The 23,293-nt window shown below is 38.8% G+C and overlaps 1 protein-coding gene across 2 annotated transcripts; it reads left to right on the top strand.

The window, feature by feature from the left end:
- Positions 1 to 1,351: 1,351 nt before the first annotated feature.
- On the top strand, positions 1,352 to 13,600 carry NUDT12 (nudix hydrolase 12). Of its 2 annotated transcripts, none has more exons than XM_009820495.2 (6): positions 1,352 to 1,503; positions 4,640 to 5,235; positions 6,144 to 6,311; positions 8,618 to 8,731; positions 11,075 to 11,274; positions 12,479 to 13,600. In XM_009820495.2, the coding sequence occupies exons 1-6, from the start codon at positions 1,352 to 1,354 to the stop codon at positions 12,587 to 12,589; spliced, it is 1,341 nt and encodes a 446-aa protein (XP_009818797.1). In that variant the 3' UTR covers positions 12,590 to 13,600. The 2 variants fall into 2 exon arrangements, with proteins under 2 accessions (XP_009818797.1, XP_009818789.1); XM_009820487.2 differs by having other exon boundaries at positions 1,352 to 1,557.
- Positions 13,601 to 23,293: the final 9,693 nt, after the last annotated feature.

Below are 23,293 nucleotides of genomic sequence, written 5' to 3'. Positions count from 1 at the left end.
TCTGAAAGCCAAATTCGTTCTTTGCTCTGTAACCTGTCCAGCAAGTTGGCCCAACTGGCAGCAGCAGTCAGGTAATAGCCGGCGATTTCTGCCAGCGGTAGCTTGCCGCCCCTCCCTCGCCGCGGCCCTGCCCGCCCCCGCTGACCCCTCACCCCCGGGAAGACGGCGGCCCTAAAGGCCGACAGCCACTGCCAGGACGGGGCGCTGTAGTACGGCGCACAACAAAGCACCGGGGCGGGCCTTGCGGCCCGCCGCACCTCACCACACACCCCTGGACACCACTCGCGCCCCGCTCCCCTACGCGGCAGCGCGGCAGCCGCGGGGCAAGGCGGCTCCGGGACGCGCGCCATCGCCGCGGCGGAAGCGCGCACGGAGCCCAGCTCCCCGCCGAGGCTGCGCCGCCACGACCACTCACGGTAACGGGACGCCCTGCGGGGGACGGAAGCGGCGCCACAAGCCAAGCCTGCGGCTCATGCGCCGTCCCGCCCCCGTCCTGAGGCGCGCCCCGTGACCGCCGCCCCCGCACACCCACGACACTCCGCCCGCCGCCGCTACCGCGCCTCGGGGGTAGGTGGCTGCAAATACGCGCTGCCGTAACTGGCGCAGAGAAGCGGGGGCGGAGCGGACGGTTTGCGCCTGCGCGGCAGCTGCCCCCGTACTGCGCGTTCGGGGGCCGGGCCGAGGAGTGGTGCGGCCTGGGAGCTGCTACGAGGTTGTTGGAGGTTTGGGTTCGGTGGAGGAAGTGGTGTGCGTGTGCGTCTTTGAGAGGTGATCATGGAGCGGGCAGCACCTTACTACGGAATATAAACTTCCGTTGTTTTGCCCGGGTGCCAGCGGCCCTGCCCCGGGGCGGAGGGGTGGGCGGCTGCCGGAGGCGTAGCAGAAGTTACTACAGTGATTTGTCACTGCTTGGAGGCGTCCCTCAGCCTGCAACAGGGCTTGCCCTCTTCCAATTACTTTTCATTGTTTCCAGAGCATCTGAGACTCGTTTCTTGGAGTGGACTTTTGTACTCTTCTGTCTTGTGCATGTGTTCGATCAGGAAACCAGAACGTGTTTTTCACATTCAAATAAGCTTCCTTTTCATAGCAAAATCTTCCTCTCTTTAAGCCTCTTTAAGACTAGTCTTGATTATAAGGATAAAATTTCACTCTTGTTTAGATATGTGTGGGACTAAGATTTGGTTGGGAATAACAATGCCCTACTAATCATGAGAATTTGACTGTCATCTCCATACTTTGCATGATAATGTTGGTTATCTGTATAGCGTTAATTCTGTCACTAAAATCCTTTTGCTAATGGTAGATACATTTTCAGGCATTTTTGTGTTCTTTTTTTAACTTAGGTGACACAATGACAGACTTTGAAAAGAATCTCCATCATGACATGATTTCTCAGCTGCATAATTTTGCTGCTGTTGGAGATGCGGCCAAACTGAAAGCACTGCTCAGTCATTCTCCATCACTTATCAATGCAGCTGCAGATAATGGCTGGACAGCTCTGATGTATGGTGCCAGAAATGGACACCTTGAGGTTGTGCAGATTCTCCTTGAAGAAGGGTAAGCTGTTAAGTAGATCCCATTAAAAAGCCCTTACCTGAATCCCTTTCTACCCATTTCAGCTTGATCTCAGAAAGGTAAATTTACCTGACAGATACTGGAAGAACTTTCAGGGTTAAAACTCAGGAAAATGTACTCATGTGTCTGTTTATAACTGGATTCTGCTATTGCATCACGCGTTCCATATTTGCTAAGAAACTCTTTAAAAGTTATGAGCATCTCTAAAATTATTAGTTTGATCCTCAGGGATATATTGCAACTCCTCCCAGAGACCAACAGAACAGAACAAAGTTTATATCCCATTCCAAACACTGTACTGAGTATAAATTTAGTAAATTTGATTGTTCCACTTAGACTTTTTCTCTGAACTTTATTTGTAATCCACTTGCATCTACCTTACAGTGCAGAATGTTTGCTCATGTACTGACTGTTAAGTAGGACATAACAGACACACCTTTACCAAAGTTACTGATTGATGATTTCATTTGGTTTTTTAGACAATTCACTTCCTCTTTCTCCTTGAGCTGTCACATTATTTTCTTCAGTCAGTATGACACCAAGCATGTTCATTGCTTATCAAAAACTTGCTATCATATTTGTTGTCTATCTTCAAGTCAACTGTTGTACTTACAGTTTTTCAAGACACTCAGAATTCAAAGCTCTCCTTGAGACCCCAAAGAAGATTCTACTGAAGCTTGAATAAAGTCAGGATCTGAATATTTCAAATGGAAAGCATTTCAAAATGAAGGGTGAGAGTCAGGTGTTGCGGTTCAGTTGAGCTCTACATAGATAATCCCAGTCTGTTCCTTTCTGCACCCCTAATTACAGAACCAAGCAAGTTTAGTTCATTCTGTGGTTATGAGTAATCTCAAGCACAGCATTCCACAGCCTCCAGTGATCATCCCACCCTTTTTTTTTTTTTCAGTCCTACCCAGATGCTGTGCCTTCTGCTGGGGCTCAGTGTGGAGCATCAGATGAACCGCTGTTTTGTGCTGTAATCAGTACATTCCAGAAAGTAGAGGAGTATCTCAGTGCCAGATTTTGTGGATTGAAATCATCTGTATATTAGGGAAACTTTTGAGATTTGGGGGAATGTACCAGTTTGGTAAATAGGATAACTGTTTTTTAAGTTATGCTTACTGTAAAAAAGAGTGAATATACACTTGCAAATGTCCTTTTCAGGGCCATTCTCTTCGGCAATTTACTGTAGCTCCTGAGTTGATACTGTGGCCTCATTGGTCTCATTTTGTTTATGCGTAATCTTGGATAATTTGGACAAATACAATTGCTGGATATATAAACATGTATGTCTATTAAGGTAATATTTCATAACATGCCAGAGGCTAATCCTGGAAAGCTACTCAATTTTTTTTTCATATTCATCGATGTTTGAGAAAAGCTACAGGAAATGTTTTTAGTCAGGAAAAAAAGATCTTAATGATCTAAAGAGTTCAGGCCACTGTTGTGAACACTGCCTGATCACAGTCTGCAAATACCTGAGCAAATGGAAGGTGGAAGACAAAATCAGAACAAAATGCAGTGGCTGAGAGGTAGGAAATTAAGTAGGAAATTAGGCAAGATTTTGCCTAAAGGAGACTTACTCTTAAATGGGCAGCAGTTTCTTTTGCACCAAAAACTTGTAAATTAAGTTTTGAATGCTTTTCTAAAATATACTCAAACTCCCTCAAAAACTATTGAGGTTAATATAAAATCTCAAGTCAAAACAGTCTTGCCTGTGGTACAGTTACCTGTGAATCAGCAACATGAATATACGGGCGTCTTCTGTTTTTAAAAACTGATGAGTCTGCCCCACATCTACTGTATAATTATAGTTTACAGGGAAATTTCTGTTTCACTTATCCACTTGAGTTATAATTGACAAAAAATGAATGTGCATTATTTTTGACCTCCCAATCAACCCCAATCTGTTTCAGATATTTTTTATTTTTTTGTTAACATTTAAATATGTATCATGAGGCAATGTTTCTTCCTCTGTGTCATTTTGCAGACATTTTGGTAACAAACAGCACCACAGTTGTAAGGGTGCTACTTCTTTCACTAAGCAGAGGCTGAATTCTTGATTCTTATTTAATGGTAAATATTTTCTTGTAAATGTTTTGATGGTGCCTTCAGTAACTTCTAGAAAGTAATGCTAGTTCAACTGTTAGGTTTTTTTATTGCTGATTATTCAGAAGAAACCTATAGCCCAGCTTTCAAAGTTCGGTCTGTAAATGATCTTGAGCCTTTTTTTTGTGTGTGTGTGATGCATTCTGTGGGATTTTAATTAATTCATTGCTGTTGTAGGACTGCATGAACCTTGGTAAGGGATATCTAGAGTGGATCAACAAAAATGTGGGATCTGGCCTTAGCAAAAGAAAATGAAGTTTGATTACTTTTCATTACCATAATGCTAAGTATTTAGCCTAAGGAGTGCTCCAGTATAGGCAGAGTGTCAAAAAGTTCTTGCACCTTAATAGTATCAGCTGTATATCACGGAATCATTAAGGTTGGAAAATACCTTTACAATGATCATATCCAACCATCAACCCAACACCACCATGCCCACTAAACCATGTCTCGCAGTGCCACGTCTACATGTTTTTTGAACACCTCCAGTGATGGTGACTCCATCACCTGCCTGAGCAGCCTGTTCCAATGCTTCACCACTCTCTCAGGAAAGAAATTTTTCCTAGTATCCAGCCTAAACCTCCCCTGGCGCAACTTGAGGCCATTTCCTCTTGTTCTGTTGCTAGTCGCTTGGGAGAAGAGGCCAACACCCACCTCTCTGCAACCCCCTTTCAGGTAATTGTAGAGAGCGATGAGGTCTCCCCTCAGCCTCCTCTTCTCCAGGCTGAACAACCCCAGTTCCCTCAGACGCTCCTCATAAGACTTGTGCTCCAGAGCCCTCACCAGCTTCGTTGCCCTTCTCTGGACACGCTCCGGAAACTCAATGTCCTTTTTGTCATGAGGGGCCCAAAACTGAACGCAGTATTTGATATGCTGTAAGTAAGAATAGTACAACATCAGTACTCTTCCTAAACATACTTACTCTGGTAACCACTGTACTTTTCTGTTTCTTTAGGTGTGACAGGTCCATCATTAATAAATCAAGGCAGACAGCTCTGGACATTGCTAAATTTTGGGGGTACAAGCACATAGCTAATTTGTTAGCTAATGTGAAGGGTGGGCAGAGGCCTAATTTCCTGTCAAATGAAATGAAAGAATATGAAATTTATTTTGGCTTGACACTTCTGGACAGAAGGAGTGATAAAAGAACAGATTCCAAGTGGCTGAGCAAAAAACGAAGCCATCCAACTACAGTATACATCCTCTTCTCAAATCTAAGTCCTTTGGTTACTTCGGGTGGGGGAATAGAGAGCTCCCACCAGCCAGAAGTAAAGCTTTGCAGGCTGTACCACAAGGATGTGGAGCAGTACGTGAACCAAACTGAAGAAGGCACCTTGATTTTTCTTGGGGTTGAACTTCAGTTCCACATGAACCTGCTGGCTTCTTGCAATGGAAGAGTTCTGCAAGAAGATGAAGATGATGGGTTAGTTGCTTGGTTTGCTCTTAGTGTAGATTCTTCTGCTGCTGAGAAATTTAAACAGAAGCATGAGGACTGTTACTTTCTTGAACCACCAATGCCAGCACTACTGCAGCTACCTGAAAAAGAAGCTGGTAAGATGCATAAAATGCAGCAGTTATCAAATGTGTAAACAGAAAGATATGCTTTGGGATTCACTGAAGTGTAATGCAAGGACAAACCACTGTAAAGGAATCGGGTATTTTCAGTGGCTTTAGAAATATTTTTAAAAGCCTGTCAGTGGTTTTGTGAAGAATTTTGTATGTAAGAATACGTGCGGTTGCAAAGTGCTAATATCTGCAATGGCAAGTATTAGACTGTAAAATCGTGGTTTTATAAATTGTTTTATTTAAATATTAATGCATGCACATTAATGTTCTAAAATGAAGAAAAAAAATCTGTCATTACTGAGTTTTCATTACAAGAAATGTAATGTCCTCAATACATAGTAGTGTGTTGGATACTCATCTGAGAAGGAAACAGTGTGACCAAGTGTTGGAAAGTCAGTATCTCAAAGTGATTGAATGTCATTATGGGCATGTTGGTAACAACAGCTGTTGTTACCAATTTTCCTTTTGCAGAAGGATAAAGGGCAAACTTGACTTGGATCTGAAGTTTAAATGGAACAATACATTCTTATGTCAATACTTGTAGTAGCCCTAAAATGGTAATCTGGAAAAGGTGTGATATGTAATTCTAGCAGTTTGCCCAGACAAAATAACTTTTCTGAGAAACAGGGTATATTGATCCAGATTAATTTGTTAGTGAACACATAAATTGGTTGGTAGGTACATAGTACTGTGTTCTATTGCATGTGCTGTGCTGCAACGAAAAAGATCTTAATAACTCATATTGCTCAACTTCTTTTGTAGTAGATTACAATTCAAGCCATAGTCTTACTTTGATTTTTATGTTCAACTTTACTGCTTGCTTTTTCTACACTATTGAAAGCTTACATGAATTAGTATTTGATTTTGCGTGTTTTCAATGTATTCTTTTAAAGGAGTAGTGGCCCAGGCTAGATCTGTTCTAGCATGGCACAACCGCTACCGATTCTGCCCAACATGTGGGAGTGCAACCAAGACTGAAGAAGGCGGTTACAAGAAAACTTGCTTAAAAGAAGATTGTCCCAGTCTCCAAGGTGTTCACAACACATCATATCCAAGAGTTGGTGAGAATATTACAGGATAAACTTGGTCAAAAGTGGTTTCTTTGTACTTTTATATACATGTAAATCAGTTTCTTTTTAGTTATTTCAGCTGCTTGCTTCTGTCCCAGGTCTTACATACTTGTCTCTCCGCAGGGTATTTTGTGTCTCAGCTTTATTTAGGATTAAGTAGTTCGGGCTTCTCTTTCTTGCAGTAGTCTGTGACAAAGAATTGCTGTGACAGTACCAATCTTTATTGCAATGGAGTAATATCAATTAGAAGTTCCAACAAAAAGATATTAACAACACAAAATGTTGCATTTTACTTTTTTTTTACCTGCATGTTGTTTTCTCACCTTCTGCAAGCCCTCTGAGCTTTAAGAAGTAGTTCTGTATAAAGTTGGGCCCTATATCAGATTTCTGATACAGCGCTGTCATTGTTTAACCCCAGCTGGCAACTAAGCACCACACAGCCGCTCGCTCACTCCCCCCTGGTGGGATGGGGGAGAGAATCAGAAGAGTAAAAGTGAGAAAGCTCGTGAGTTGAGATAAAGACAATTTAATAGGTAAAGCAAAAGCCACGCAGGCAAGCAAAGCAAAACAAGGAATTCATTCACCACTTCCCATGGGCAGGCAGGTGTTCAGCCATCTCTAGGAAAGCAGGGCTCCATCACGCATAACGGTTACTTGGGAAGACAAACGCCATCACTCCGAATGTCCCCCCCTTCCTTTTTCTTCCCCCAGCTTTTATATGCTGAGCATGACATCATATGGTATGGAATGTCCCTTTGGTCAGTTGGGGTCAGCTGTCCCAGCTGTGTCCCCTCCCAACGTCTTGTGCACTCCCAGGCTGCTCGCTGGTGGGGTGGTGTGAGAAGCAGAAAAGGCCTTGACTCTGTGTAAGCACTGCTCAGCAGTAACTAAAACATCCCTGCTTTATCAACACTGTTACCCGCACAAATCCAAAACACAGCCCCATATTAGCCACTATGAAGAAAATTAACTCTACCCCAGCCAAAACCAGCACGAGTGCTCATTTTCCTGTAGCACCACTTTGACTGTATTAGCCATCTTCAGTGGCTTTCACTATTCATTGTCAGTCACACACTGTGATTTCTACTCAGAATATAAACTTGTACAGACAGGCTTCTTTCTGCTGCTTTTGTTCATGTGTTGCAAAGGAAGTATACCATGTTATTGATGGGGAAACAAGGAAGGGAAAAAACTTACCCTTTTTCCCCTGGATCATTTGGTGACTCTGATCACCTTTCCTTCCCCTACCCTGTCCTCTCTTCTGCAGTTGAGTAATTCTGGATGTTGTATGCATGTTGTATTTCTGAATTTCATGTTCTGTTACATGCTCTAGATATATTTTTGTAGTAATCAAAGCAATTCTGCCATATTCTTCTGTCTTATGGACTATAGTGAAGCTTGCTAAAATACTAGTGGCTGTTTCTTTACAGTCTCAAGCACAACAAACTTAGAGAAGGAATGGGATTATATAGGAAAGACTGATGAACCAACATTTTCTACTGATGCCTTTCTCTGAAGAAAGTTTGCAGGCAGCAGCACTGCGTATTCTACACTGTGCCATGTGGCAGACATCTTTGAGCTGGACAACAATCTTTGAAATTATTATTATAGTGGTTTATACTTAAGAGCTAGATAGCAGTAAAAAGTGGAAAAATGTCATAGGTGAACAGTGTGCTGAAAAGCATCACAGAAAGAATGATACCAATAGGAGAAAATACTGAGCAAGAAAGAAGATAACATAAAATGACCAGAAGTGAGAAAGTAGTTAAAAGCGCAACATCAGATGAGAGACTGATAGCAAACAGTCAACAAAGTCAAAAGTGGGAAGTTTAGTCAGTATTTACATTGTAACTAGAGTATCTGGGTCATCTTTGGTATTTCAGTCAGAAGTATATTCTTCAGACCTGTGTTTGTAGAGGAGGTAATAGTAAATTGTTTTTGCTGCAGAAATTGTTGCTATCTGCTGGATGCATAGCTAGGTTAGTATTGCTGATACTCTTAACAGATTGTGTGCTTTGGTTGCAGGTAATTTCTGTCCTGCATTTCAAGCCTTGGCTAGTAAACTGCTTCTGCTAAGCATGTATGTTGCAGAACAAAATAAACAGATATCTTGCAGGGAAAAAAAACCAAAGTGAAATAAAATAACAGCTTGCTCTGGGCATCTACACACTTCTGATTTCAATCGCTTAAAGGTATCTTATTTGTATTTACATGCATCGGTATCGGATAGGCTGAAATTTATTACTGCTTTTAAGTCCCTCAAATGTTGAAATACATTCCTTTCATGTCCCTTACAGATCCTGTTGTGATAATGCAAGTCATCCATCCAGATGGAAACCACTGCCTTTTAGGTAGGCAGAAGAGATTTCCCTCAGGAATGTTTACCTGTCTTGCTGGATTTGTAGAACCTGGTGAGTAATTTCATTTTTCCCTACCAAATGTTTGTTCTCACGTATCAGTATTGTACATTGAAAATAATATAGAAATATGTAGAAATATGTTCAGTATTATGTCAAATAAATGTTTTTGCTTCCTGTTAGATATGTTGCTGTAACAAATAAGCCTGTTCTGTACTTTCCAGCAGCTGGTTTATAAAAAAAAGCAAAAAGCAATTTGAGTAAATACAATTTAAAAACTGTTTTCTCATCATGCACTCTTAAATCACATACTTAATTGAAAAAACATCTTAAACACATATAAGGTCTGTTCTTTGGTGATACTTAGCAAGGGATTTTAGCATAGGAAAAAATAAGAGTTAAAGCATAGCTTAAAGTTAACATGAAGTTAAGCCTTACATGTTTAGGGCCTGATTGGTTGTACGGAAGATAAGCAGAAATTATGTATTCTGATACTGAATTCAAGAATATAAACTGAAATCTAAGAGTAGCTGATCATATCATCAGCTTCTAATCAGCTGAACATAGCTGAACTAAAACTTCTGTCTCTGATGCATCGACTGTCTGCTTTAATGAACCTGTCATCAGTGGTTACAACACAGTACATGCTGGCATATTGTATTGGGTTTGCATGCCAAGGTTTTGGTAGCAGGGGGATACAGGAGGGGCTTCTGTGAGAAGCTGCTAGAAGCTTCCGCTATGTCCAATAGAGCCAGTGCCAGCTGGCTCCAAGATGGACCCACCACTGGCCAAGGCCGAGCCAATCAGCCATGGTGGTAGTGCCTCTGTGATAACATATTTAAGAAGGGGGAAAAACAACTACATAACAGCAGCTGGAGGAGAGGAGTGAGAATATGTGAGAGAAACAACTCTGCAGACACCAAGGTCAGTGAAGAAGGAGGGGAGGAGGTGCTCCAGGCACCAGAGCAGAGATTCCCCTGCAGCCCGTGGGGAAGACCATGGTGAGGAGGGCTCTCCCCCTGCAGTCTGTGGAGGACCCCATGCCGGAGCAGGTGGATGCCCGAAGAAGGCTGTGACCCCATGGGAAGCCTGTGCTGGCGCAGGCTCCTGGCAGGACCTGTGGGCCCATGGAGAGAGGAGCCCACGCTGGAGCAGGTTTGCTGGCAGAACTTGTGACCCCACAGGGGACCCACACTGGAGCAGTCTGTTCCGGAACAACTGCACCCCGTGGAAAGGACCCATGCTGGAGCAATTGGTGAAGAACTGCAGCCTGTGGGAACAACTCACATTAGAGAAGTTCATGGAGAACTGTTTCTTGTGGGAGGGACCCCATGCTGGAGCAGGGGAAGAGTGTGAGGAGTCCTCCCCCTGAGGAGGAAGGAACAGCACAAACAACGTGTGATGAACTGACTGCAACCCCCATTCTGTCTTCCTGTACCACTGGGAGGCAGGAGGTAGAGAAAATCGGGAATAAAGTTGAGCCTGGGAAGGAGGGAGGGGTGGGGGGAAGGTGTTTTAAGATTTAGGTTTTGTTTCTCATTATCCTACTCTGATTTGATTGGTAATAAATTCATTTCTCCAAGTTGAGTCTGTTTTGCCTGTGATGGTAATTGCTGAATGATCTCTCCCTGTCCTTATCTCAACCCATGAGCCTTTTGCTACGTTTCTGTCCCCTGTCCAGCTGAGGAAGGGGAGTGATAGAGTGGCTTTGGTGGGCACCTGGCATCCAGCCAGGGACAACCTACCACACATATGTAAGCCTATGACCATTAACACTCCACATATACATCTAGCAGTTTTCCATTAATATGGAAGTAAAGCTTTCCATTGCAGTTTAACTTTGGAGAATTGTCTGTATGTGTTAAGACAATGAAAAATGAGTCAGGCAAGTGAATAATACAATGCAGAAATGTGTGCAAATCTTACTAAGTCTCTATTTTCTTACTATTGTAATTTTAAATATTGATTTTCAACTTTTATTACACGCTGTTACAATTATACTGAAAATCTAAAAATTAACACAATGCTATTTATAAATGAGCAGATCAGCATTTCAAAAGTAATTAAAGAAACAATGTATATCCTACCCAATTTTTGACATTTTGTGTGTGGTAATAATAATTTGTGTGTATGATAAATTATCAAGTCAGGAAATAAACGTTATGATGGAGAAATTATCATACTTTATTTTCAAAGTCCCATTTTGCTTTGGTGACTTGTTTTACTTTATTAGACTTCTGTATCATGTACTTCAGGTCTGTGCCCTGATCTGTGAACTAGATCTCTATAGATAATTGTCTGGGGCACTTTCAAGTCTTTTGAGAGTTCAAAGCACAGGATGTAATCTTTGCTTGGAGTATTTTCATCAGCTGCTTGTTCTTTGCCCTTTTTGATTAGGCGAAACAATAGAAGATGCAGTTCGAAGAGAAGTAGAAGAGGAGGCTGGAGTCAAAGTTGGCCATGTTCAGTATGTCTGTTGTCAGCCATGGCCCATGCCGTCCTCCCTAATGATTGGCTGCTTAGCTGTTGCAGTGTCTACAGAAATTAAAGTTGACACGAATGAAATAGAGGATGCCCGCTGGTTCACTAGAGAACAGGTAAAGTTCAATTTAATTTCCTTCTCGTATTGATTAGTCTGCGACTGTATCAGTTCTGGCATAGAATAGATGCTTCCTTTTTTCAGCAAATTGAATGTATACTCTCCATTTTATCATACTAAAATTGCATTATATTGTAATTGTAGATCACACACAACCAGAGAAAGGCAGATATTCATGATAATTACTGAGTCACTTGCAAGTCAATTTTATGACATTTCTTCCTGTTACCTCTCCATGTTTTCCTTTTGGGAGATATCCAGGTTATGTTAACCCACTGTCTTAGCAAGCCTGTGCTTTTCATTTTGTCAGAAGTATTATTTAATAGCATTCATCATCTGAGTATCTCCAAACAAGCATGCTACCAGATTTGCTGGGGGGTGGGAGGTTTAGGCAAAAACTCTGGGAATTCATTAGTTTGAATATCTTTTTCCATGCAGTACTATTTTAATACTCTGGTACTGAATGCAGTTTATTACGCATTAACAGGAAACTCTACACTTAGCTTAGGCAAGATTGCTTACACAACGTAGTCTTCACAGGTTTTTCCTGAGGCTACTTATGAGCTAAACTTTTAATAACACTGTACTTCTGCCTAGCAATTGCAAGTCAACTGTGTAAGTCGATTTGAAAGCAGAGTTAGTCACCTGCAATCTCAATGTATTCCTGACAGCACTGAGAGCAGTATTTTAAATGAATACCAGTTCTGAATACAGCTAGTCACATGCAGATTGGTCTAGAGTTGGAAGTAAATGTACTTCAGAAATGTTCAAAACTAAAAGTGTACTCCCATGTTGCTTGCAGCTGCTTCAGAAAACCAACTCATTTCCTTCTGTACTACATGTGGAAAAAGAAAAAAAAGAATTTATGGAACAGTGTAGAGCACCACCTGGTGGTCCTTACCCTAAAGAGGCTTCACAAAAACCTTAAATATTATATTAACAGTCGATCACCACAGTTGAATTACAAAGAAGGTTCCTTTTGGGGCACAACTGAGCTCAAAAATGTCAGAATTCACACAGAATCGTGTGCTGGTTTTTTCTCTGCATCTGTCTTGGAGACTCTGGTAGTGGCTGTTTAATAACTATAGTAATGGTAGACTGATGGATCATCATAGTAAGATAATTCCTGCATTAATACCATGTTAGATTCCATATAGTTTATAATATTATCTTCTAAAGAAAAAAATCTGTCTTTATTGCAGGTCGTGGAAGTTCTCATTAAAGGAAATCAGTGTTCTTTCTTTATACCACCAAGTCAAGCTATTGCGCACCAACTGATAAAACACTGGATTGGAATGAATGCTAATCTTTAATTCAAATAATTTATTTCTTTAAGTTAAATTACTTTTTCTAGTGAATGCTAGATTAGGAATAAATTAGAAAGAATTGTTTATCTAGTAAATGTGCAGCCACATGAATTTTTGAGCCTTTCCTTTGGTTCCTGAGCTAAATTATGCAAACCTTTGTAAGTTTTTTCAGATCTGAGTTAGAACTGAACCCAGTGATTATCACAAGCAAGTAAGCAACAAATAGGTAAAATTGGTACCTAGCTGTGCGCAGGCTGCTTTTTCATTTTAGAATCATTTTAGAATCATTTTAGAATCAAATTATTACGCCTTTTGCTATTATGCTCTTAAGGTTTGATTTGGTCTTTCCTGTCCCCCACTGGAAGGTGTCACAGCATTACAGAGAGGCCTCACCTTGCCTACTGCTTGAACTCTGTATTTAGATCCTCCTACTTTGTCTTAATTGTTTCCTTCTCGTTTTTTCCTGTCTTCATTCTTTAAATTCTGCCTGGCACAAAACAACATTCAGTGCTGAAAGTCTTATCAATAATGGTTATTTTTAAGCCAATAGCATACTTAAATGGTCAATATGTAGTACTTTGTATCTTTTACATTAATAGCCCCCTAAGCAGAGTATTTACTCCTCCAGTCTGATTTGGCCTGCACTTACCCAATTGTACATCAGCCTGAGTTTAAAGATGTAACACAATATTCTGTTTGTGAAAAAGGTATTGGATAACCATCCCCAAAAGCCTAAATATTAGGTATTTTTATAAGATATAATGTACTTATTGATCCTAGGCAGTGAGTTATTTAATACTGTGATAATTAGAAATGGAACTGTAGAGTAATGGAGGAGAGAAGCAGATTAATTAAACAAGATTTAATATCTCAAGATATGTATAAAGTTCTTTTATGGAAATGGAAACACTAAGATTGTTACTGCTGTTAATAATTTTAAAGTTGAAGGAGATATATTAACCCCAGCTGTAAGACTGGAAAAGCAATATATGAATTAAAACACTTATGTATATTTCATGCTACCGTTCAGATTTGTGCCTTAATTTATTGTGTTATTGAAAAGAATGTTAACTTAATATTCTTTCAAATTGGAAAGTTATAAAAGTCCACTGGTTTTAATATTACTGTCATTATGTAATTGTCCAGTAGTCTGTGATTATGCAGTCATTGCAGTGATATAAAAAGAAATGCAAATTACCAGAAGGAAATACGATGATAGTCATAAATTTTAACTTACTATCATATGGTGATTTGTTTATTCAGAGCAATTTGAATACTTTTAAAATCAATGAATGATGTCAGATTTGTTTCAAAATTCTCTGCAAACTGGAATCAGTAAAAATGTTCTACAAATCCTAATAGTTCTTTTTTTTTTTCCATCCAGCGTCATACAATGCTCCGCAGCTCTTTTTTTTTTTTAAGGCCATGCATATTGATGTTTAAAGCAAGAAGCATTTCTGATAGAATTGGAACAGCTAACAAATCATTACATTGCTTCATTCTCTCCCTTGTTTCAGCTATACTTACAAATGAAGAAAGTCAGGTTATCTGTTGAGTCATCTGGAAATGAGAAGGAAGCAATACACTGCTTCCCTTAAAAATTGCTTTTGCAGAGAAGGGGGAAGTATGAAAAGCTCTCATGGACTACAGCTACCAGCAGGACTGCGTGTTTTCAGTGGAATTAATCTTTAAAAAAAATTGTGGGACCAAAGGGAGCCTAGTTGCAGGTTGTTCATACAATTAAAGGAGAGCATTGGACATTATGCGAACAGTGGTGGAAGCTAAGCAATGGAAGGAATTTTCAACTAGTCGTATGCTGATAACACATTAAGAAAGATGAACAAGGAAGGAATAAGGAGCAGATGGAAGAGAGAGGATAAAGCGAAGAGTAAATATAGGTAGCATAAAGGTAAATTATGACATTGAGGTAACTAAAAATACATGTATAAGACCCATCCTAATATTAGTTTTTCAAGTAGGAAATTATTGTGGGTTACTACAGAGATGGGTTTGTAACTGAAATTCAGAAGAAGGTATCCATAACAAATACTGATATTAAGAATCAGACTATTTTTTTAATTGAAAATCTATATAAGCAATATATATCTGTGATTACAATGCTAATAAATAATTTGAAAATTTTCCTTTTACTGCATGAAAAAAGTGGGAAAAGGATCGTTTGAAGAAGAAAATACTTCAATAATCTCTGAGTTGGAGAGTAATATTTTAATGATCTTTCTGTTCTGTTAACTTCTGGTATTGCAAGAATTTTTAATATATATACATTTTCAAAAGCTAGACTAACAGTCCTTTTTAAGATTTCATTTTTTTCCCTCCCCAACAGATGAACCATTCACAGACAAGACAACAAAGTTTAAGAAAACTAACTTGATAACTTTAATCTCTTATTTAAAGTGAAAATTTTCCTGGCTTTTTATTGCTTAATTTGATCTGTTTGTAGGTCACAGAATCACAGAATCATTAAGGTTGGAAAAGTCCAACCATCAACTAACACCGCCATGCCCATTAAACCACGTCCCACAGTGCCACGTCCACACATTCCTTGAACACCTCCAGTGGTGGTGACTCCACCACCTCCCTGAGCAGCCTGTTCCAATGCTTCACCACTCTCAGTAAATAAATTTTTCCTAATATCCATTCTAAACCTCCCTTGGCACAACTTGAGGCCATTTCCTCTTGTTCTGTCGCTAGTCACTTGAGAGAAGAGACCAACACCCACCTCTCTGCAACCCCCTTTCAGGTAATTGTAGAGAGCGATGAGGTCTCCCCTCAGCCTCCTATTCTCCAGGCTGAACAAACCCAGCTGTCATCTGCTCCTCATAAGACTTGTTCTCCAGACCCTTCACCAGCTTCGTTGCCCTTCTCTGGACACGCTCCAGCACCTCAATGTCCTTCTTGTAGTGAGGGGCCCAAAACTGAACAGAGTATTCGAGGTGCGGCCTCACCAGCGCTGAGTACAGGGGCACGATCACCTCCTACTCCTGCTGGTCGTGTGATTGAGTTTTAGTTTGAAAATACCAATGCTTAGAAATTTTCTGCAGGATAGTTATTGTTTGCAGATTACATGTGAAGTATCTAATTGAAGAGCCAAATGCTGTAGTTACTTAGCAACTAGAGCCAGATTAAATTTAGCAAAAATTAAACAGCCTGTAGTGATTCTGACTGGAATATGGTAAGGGCAACACTTCCATAAGATTTTAGTTGTATGCCTTATCCAAAAGTCTGCCGCTTTGCAAGCAGGCTATTTCTTGCCACTAAGTTAATGCAGTACGCTAAGAAATTTGTATTCCTTAAACCACTAAAAATAGAGGAGTTTTGCTCCCGCTGTCTAATAATGATCTCTCATTCTTTTATCCCTTGCTTCTACAATGGTACCAGAGCAAAAAGAGTACTCACTACATGTAGATGTACAAGACAGAAAATTCTGGAGATGCCTTTTCTCCCAATTTGCCTGTACACTAACGAGAATTAACTTCGGTATGTAATTTGTAAATATTATGTATTTTATGTGGTTTTGAAATTATAATAATTTACAAATAATAGTAATTTAAGGAAGTGGGGAAAAAGTAGATGAGTTGTTTAAACGCAAAACAAAATTGATAATACTAACCAGGATGCAAGCTCATGTGATGCAATGGCATCTCATGTAAGCTCCTGTAAGTACAATACTGATCATGGATTTTTACAAACTTTGCACTGATCCCTATAAGCATACTTTTATCTCACTTTTCATATTGGATAAGTGTAAACACATGAAAAATAAAATCATTCCAGTGTTGATACTATAGCATGAACATTATATTTTGTGTTTTGTGTAGGAATATTGCCAAGTTAGTAAATTATTATCTTGAATTCTACGACGTGAATGAAGAAGGGGTGGATGTCAATAAGCTGATTAAAGGTAGACCAGTCATGATGCTTCATGGAATTAAATATACTAATCAGATTCTGAGCTTAGGAGACAGAAATAGAAAAAGAAGTGGAGCAAGACTGTGAACAACATTGCTCCCTCTTTTATCTTTAATTTTAATTAGGTAATCTGATTGATTAATACTTTTCAGAAAAACCTGACATTTTGTAAAGCCCTGGTAAGTTGAGTTGTTATTTTTCTTATCTGCTTTAGCTGTTAAGAGTTAAATAACTAGTAGTCCTTTATTGCTTCAGTGATTGGAAGGATGTGTACACAGCGTATCATTGCTGACTGGGGTTGACACTACAGAAGTGGATCAGTCCAAAGAAAAAAAAAATTGAACTTGTTACCCTGTTAAGCCTTAGCAAGACAGTCAGCCATCCTATAGAAAGCAAACTATTCACAGAGAGTCCGTAATAGCAAGCGAGTATCTGAGGAAAATTAATATTGGCTCATAGTAACAGTAAGTACAAACTTTTTTTTTTTGAAATGACACCATGTCAGTTAGTATTCTGTAGATAGTAATTGTTGTAACTCATCATAGCTTTTGTAAAATATGGGATTTCTGCAGGTTTTTTACACAAAAGATACAGTTTAAAGAATTTCAATTATAGTTCAGTATATAGTTAGCTTTCTGAATAAATAAGAACGATAATTTCCTAAATAGAAGGTGTTTTTTCAGATGGCTTTTTGATTGTGAGTGAATAAGAATGTTTTCCTAAATGATAGGGACGTCTAAGATCGATTCTTGATTCCTAAGACCGTATCTGTCATCCTATTTTAGCATATAGGGTAGTAGTATATAATTTTAGAACTGAAGGCTTACCTGAAGGAACTTCCATTTGTTATTTGCATTGTCCGTCTGCAATTAATATTTCAGATGTGGTATGTGAGGAATGCTATGATAAGACCACAGGATTATTGATCAAGAAGATATATTATATATTGTTGAGTAGAGAAGCTTACAAACTCAGTTTGCAGCACTTAAATAAACCTGGATAGTAGTTTTTTTCTCCTACCATTTCATCATCCTGCATACTAAACTACTTTTGGTAGAGTACTTTCTTAGTGCTTTTCAAGGAGATAAACGTTCTAACACTGGAGTTCCCCCAGTTCAGTAAAGAAATGTAGACATTTTCTCAACACACCTGCTAAAACTAAAAAAGAGCCTGTGAAATATTAAACATCCCATTTTTGGGCATTCTCAACCCAAATTAGTCCTAATCTATGCAGCATAAATTGCTCTCCTGGAGGAAGTGGCTCTGGAAACTGCATAGTCAGATAATATGGTATCTAAGTTTCCCCATTTTAGATGCCAAAAATCAAACTAGAAGCTAGGATAGGGTGTTTTGCCCTTATTGCATTCTATGAGAAATGAAAGATTTTTCTCAATTATAATTTATATTTTGTAGTCACAGACATTCTCAGAATAAAAAGCTACCTCATTTTCAAATAAAATTGTTACAGTGTACAACTGTTGCACATGTTTCTTTTGGTGAGCTGAGTTTCAACTGTAATCAAAGATTTGGATTTACACTATTTCTTTTATGATGGAAGAACAATTCTGAAGCTCAAAGAAGTTGAATAATTCAGCTTGACAGAGAATTGTAGTACTTCATTGACATATCTTTCACTATAGAAATTATATTTAATTGTTGGAAATGGTAATGTGTTACAGTAAGATTTCTACTAATTTCGTGGCCAATTGCCACATCACATCTGAAGGGTATTTCACATACCTGCTGTCATGTTTGATGCTGACAAAGCATGAATTATATGCCAATACAGAAACAAGTGACTAAAATGCAAGATAGCACACCAAATATCTGAATGACAAACTCACTGACAAGAAAAAGGCTAATCCAGCTAACATTCAAATCAGCAGTTTTTCCTTTGGTCTCTAAGACAGGAATAGTGGAGATCCAACAGTGGAAACAAATGGCAATTCATGGGATTTTTTTTTAATATATTTTCAGAACTATTGCTGAAGACAATATTAGTTTATCCAGTATAACAGAGATATAATGCACAATAAAATATGTTCTGTGTGCCAGTTTTTAAAAAGATGTTTTTACATACATGATAATAAATACATGACTACCCATTGCATTAAACTGATACCACTGCAAAAATCTGATCAGTAAGTTGAAATATTCATGATATAGTACTTGTGTTAAAATCATCACATGATCTCTGTATGGACCATTTACAGCACAGAGGCTACCTACTCGTTCTCCATTTTGTTGTAGTGGAAAACAGTGCATATCTTTGAATGAGGGTAGAAATGAGCTATGTTGATACAGAAATGAAACGTCTCCAAAATATGAAATAAATGCTTATCCTTATTAGTACCTTGTTTCTTCTTGTTATGGCAAAAGCTCAAAATAATTAAACAGAAAGCAAGATTAGCTTAGTAAGTAGGCAGAAGTTTTATAAGAAAATTAGTTTTATATATGGTTTTGCAGAATTTAAGAACTGAAAGCTGGAACTATGACTTGCCTTCTCCGTAAAAAGGCAGAAGTGCTTGTGCATATACAGCCCATGATAGCTGAACTATTTTTTACTACAAACTTGCTGTTACTTGCATTCTCAGTTCTCAGTTAAAATAATCTTGAAAACATTTGACTGACTGCTACTTTATTAGCCTTTTTTAAAACTAAAAGGAAGAGCACTCTGCATGCAGGGCGATAACATAATGGCTAGAGTAGTATAGCTACTATTCCTTTAAAAAAGATTGGTCAAAACTTATTTAACGCTTTGTCTGGTGTCACTTGTTGCTTATAGAAGAGTCCAAAATAACGCAAAATCTAATTACATGGGGCTTGGATTTCCTGAATATGCTCATTTATGGCATAAATTATGTTCTTAGTTGCTTAGACAGCTTAGATTCTTTGAGAATCAGAATTGCAGAAATACTATTGACTCGTGGTTGCTATCTTTTCATGATCTGAAAAAGCAAGATCCTGATTCATTAAAATGCTGCGCTCATTAAAAGTCCCACAGCACATTTCATTAAATAAAATTGTTGATCACTGGGTCCTGGTACAATACCTGTTGCAGGTTAATTTCACTTACCCATGCTTTTCTAAGCATTTAATTTGGATGCGCTGTTCTCTTAGCTAACTGGATACTGCCAGATAACTACTGAGTTCCATTTGAATGGAAACTAATTCTTTGCAGCTGCGTAAGTTGTTTTTTAATTATTTTTTTTAAATGCTTTACTGTCCTGTTACAGCCCCTGTAAATGGCTGCCTTTGTTCTAGACATTTTGCAAAGACATATTTAAAGACCAGTCTTCTCTGGAACATAGGTAGATGAAACTATAAGCAAATGAAAATAAGATACAAGCTGAGGCAGAGATTAAGAAATACTACTAAGAGAGGCATTTTTGGTAACACATCACTTTTCTTGCATGTGTTTGGCATAAAATATATTCTTTAGCAACAGTACTGCAGAAATGGGTGTTCAGAAATTATTCAAATAAGGTAATAGTGGGAGCTTGATAAAGAGATTTGGAGCATCTTTGTAGAAAGAAGGCAAAACCAGAAGGTACTTGAATAAGACATACTTGAGTGAGGTAAATAAGAGGTAAATCAATGATGAACGCTTTTTGCCTACTCTCTCTATGGAACCACTAGGCTCTCATGCACAACTTATTCTAATGACATTATCTCTGTTACGAGTAAATTATCTGTGGGGCATCTGCCTCAATGCATAAAAGCCAATGCACGTAATATGCCACAAAACACCATCAGTAAGGAGAGTAAAAGGAAGAATTCTCAAGAAAAAATCAAGCTTTAAGAATAATTTTATAGGATGAGAAGAACTAAGCAGTGAGAGACTGGGCCAAACATAGTTGGTACTTGAGGAGAAAAGTCAAAGCAAAGATTAGTATGGAATAGAAGAAGATTGAGAAATACAAGACAAGACACAATGCAAGTCAATGAGAACAAAATTCAGTGTAGTTAGGGTTATGTAGGGCAATGCAGACAAAAAGTAGGATTCTGTGTCCAGAGGGAGGAAATTAATCAGAAGGGTTTGATGCAGTTGAAATACAGAAGGAAAGAGCAGTAGAAGATTCTTGTTTCAGAAAGGCTTGTTTGGGTATTCTACAGTCTGTGAACGGTATAGGATTCAGTGGGGAAGTATTCAGTGAGCTGCCACTGAATATATTTATAGGCATGCCTTCTACAACAGAAGATACTGAAATCATAAGAAAGAGACTTACCACCTAAAAGGGCAAGTAATATTATCCTGAAAGAACATTAAATATTTTGCAATTGTATTGTGTCACCACACCATTCCAATTCAACATTATTAAATATTTTCTCCATATTTTCCTTTCCTTTTTTTAGTTTCTTTTCTGCCAGTGTCTCATCATTACTGCATAGCTTCACTGAACATGCTTGTTTAGAAGGCTTAAGAACACACATGTTTTCACGTAAAATCTCCATTATATAAGTATATAAAAGTGAAGTAAAATAACTCCTGTATTTTCAATTTTACTTCCAACCAGCATTTTTAAGGCAACTTTTCTTGCCTAACAAGATGGTCTCAGATGCATATGTTAGAAAAATATTTTGTTGCCTTTATTATCACAAAGTTTGTCATCACCTGCATTATCCTGAAAGAACTTCTAATACGGATGTTTCTCACAGTGAAAATGAACACATTCTAGACCAAGCTTTAACTATTGTTATGGTGGAGAGTGATCTTTCACTTAAGAAGCTATTTTTCTGATCTAACCCAAGAACTGCTGTTTGTAGTATGAATAACCTGTCACGTAGAGCACTATGTCAGTAGATGTTGGCTTCCATCCAGTGAACTCTATTCTCATCTAAGCTAATTGGACTAGTGTTCACCTAGTGTCCAGCAGCGGACAAAATAGTCCCTAATGCAGGGTCTTACCCTGTAGTCCCAATGCATACAACTAATCCTTACTTAAGTCACTGGGTCTACTCATGTGACTGGGACTAAAGGTGATGAGATTCGTAATTCTGTTAGCATGTATCAGCTGTAGGACCAACAAAGCAAGAACAGACAAAGACAACGCAAGGAAAACATGCATAGAAATGACGAGTGAAAAGCAAAGAACTGGTACCTCTTCTGATGTGGTAAACCTTAGAGGAGAAAGCATAAATTAACATACAGAAATGTAGTAGAGACAACAAAATTATTTGCATCATAAAGGTTCTTTCCAATGTTTACTTGAAAATTACTTTAAGATATCAACAATTTAACACACTGCATGTACTACTAAAATCAATAATATATAAGTATGAAAATTAAGATCTGACACATACCAGTCTTAATTACAAATGAACAATGCAAACAATGATTCTAAAATATAATTTTGGTCTACTTACTACCAATTACAGAAATAACAACAAAAAAAAGCAAAGAGCAAAAAGGCGTAATCATCTTGTTCACCTAGTTACTACATCTCATCTTTGACCACATAGCAAAATCTGTAATCCTACCACTATGAGCAACTGTGACCTGTGGCTATCTCTACTGATGATTTCATTGCTGCATGCTCAAATTATTAAGTTTTAGAAGGTACTAGATCATTTCCCACAATTCTGGCACACAGAGAACCAACACTATCTACCTTCAGTACTTTCAGATTGTCCCATGCCACTAAATGCTATATGAATGGTAGTAGAACTAGTGACCATCTTAGACCTAGAATTTATCCTGCAAAGTTGTACCATGTTTTGCCATAACAAAACCTGGCAAAAACATACATTACAACTATGAGGAGAAACTTAGATTAATATAATTTTCATTTTAATTGATCCATATACTTTCTATCTCCTTGATAATCCAGCATCCTTCTTCCAGTGTTTCCTCTTTTCATTTTGGTATTGTTCAATGTTCTTTTCACTTTTCTACTACCATCCATCTTGAACCATGCTAACCTTATCCCCAAAGCTATAATAATTCAAATACTGCTAACTAATTACAGTCATGCCTATTATTCTTCCCTAAAAAAAGGCCTTAAACACTTTATGTACTAAATATATTCCTGGCCTGTAAGGTGCATTCAGCACTCTGTAAAATTCAGATTTTCTTTAAAGTGAAGAGTAATCTGTAGTGCATACAACTGTACAATTAGCCATCAAATGCAAAGAGACACTAGAGTAAAACAGGCAGCTGTTCTTGATCGGCAGATAATTTTTAACAGCATTTTAGAAATGAAGCTCAGCAATCATATTTTCTATATTGAGATGTTGTGGTTTAACCCCAGCTGGCAACTAAGCACCACACAGCTGCTCACTCACTCCCCCCAGGTGGGATGGGGGAGAGAATCGGAAGAGTAAAATTAAGAAAACTCATGGATTGAGATAAAGACAGTTTAATAGGTAAAGCAAAAGCTGCTCAGGCAAGCAAAGCAAAACAAGGAATTAATTCACTACTTCCCATGGGCAGGCAGGTGTTCAGCCATCTCCAGGAAAGCAGGGCTCCATCACGCATAACGGTTACTTGGGAAGACAAACGCCATTACTCCGAACATCCCCCCCTTCCTTCTTCTTCCCCCAGCTTTATATGCTGAGCATGACATCATATAGTATGGAATATCCCTTTGGTCAGTTGAGGTCAACTGTCCCGGCTGTGTCCCCTCCCAGCTTCTTGTGCACCCCCAGGCTGCTCGCTGGTGGGGTGGTGTGAGAAGCAGAAAAGGCCTTGACTCTGTGTAAGCACTGCTCGGCAGTAACTAAAACTTCCCTGCTTTATCAACCCTGTTTCCAGCACAAATCCAAAACAGAGCCCCATAC

Source organism: Gavia stellata, chromosome Z (assembly GCF_030936135.1).
Source record: "Gavia stellata isolate bGavSte3 chromosome Z, bGavSte3.hap2, whole genome shotgun sequence".
NCBI lineage: Eukaryota > Metazoa > Chordata > Aves > Gaviiformes > Gaviidae > Gavia > Gavia stellata.
The sequence above is the reverse complement of the archived record's forward strand: the minus strand, read 5'-3'. Positions and strand labels throughout refer to the sequence as shown.

Bases quoted from the DNA above. Each gene is read 5' to 3' on its own strand.
- NUDT12 (XM_009820487.2), top strand. From the start codon at position 1,352: ATGACAGACTTTGAAAAGAATCTCCATCATGACATGATTTCTCAGCTG. The intron at 1,558-4,639 runs GTAAGCTGTTAA...CTGTTTCTTTAG, and splicing joins CAGATTCTCCTTGAAGAAGG to GTGTGACAGGTCCATCATTA. The intron at 11,275-12,478 runs GTAAAGTTCAAT...TCTTTATTGCAG, and splicing joins GCTGGTTCACTAGAGAACAG to GTCGTGGAAGTTCTCATTAA.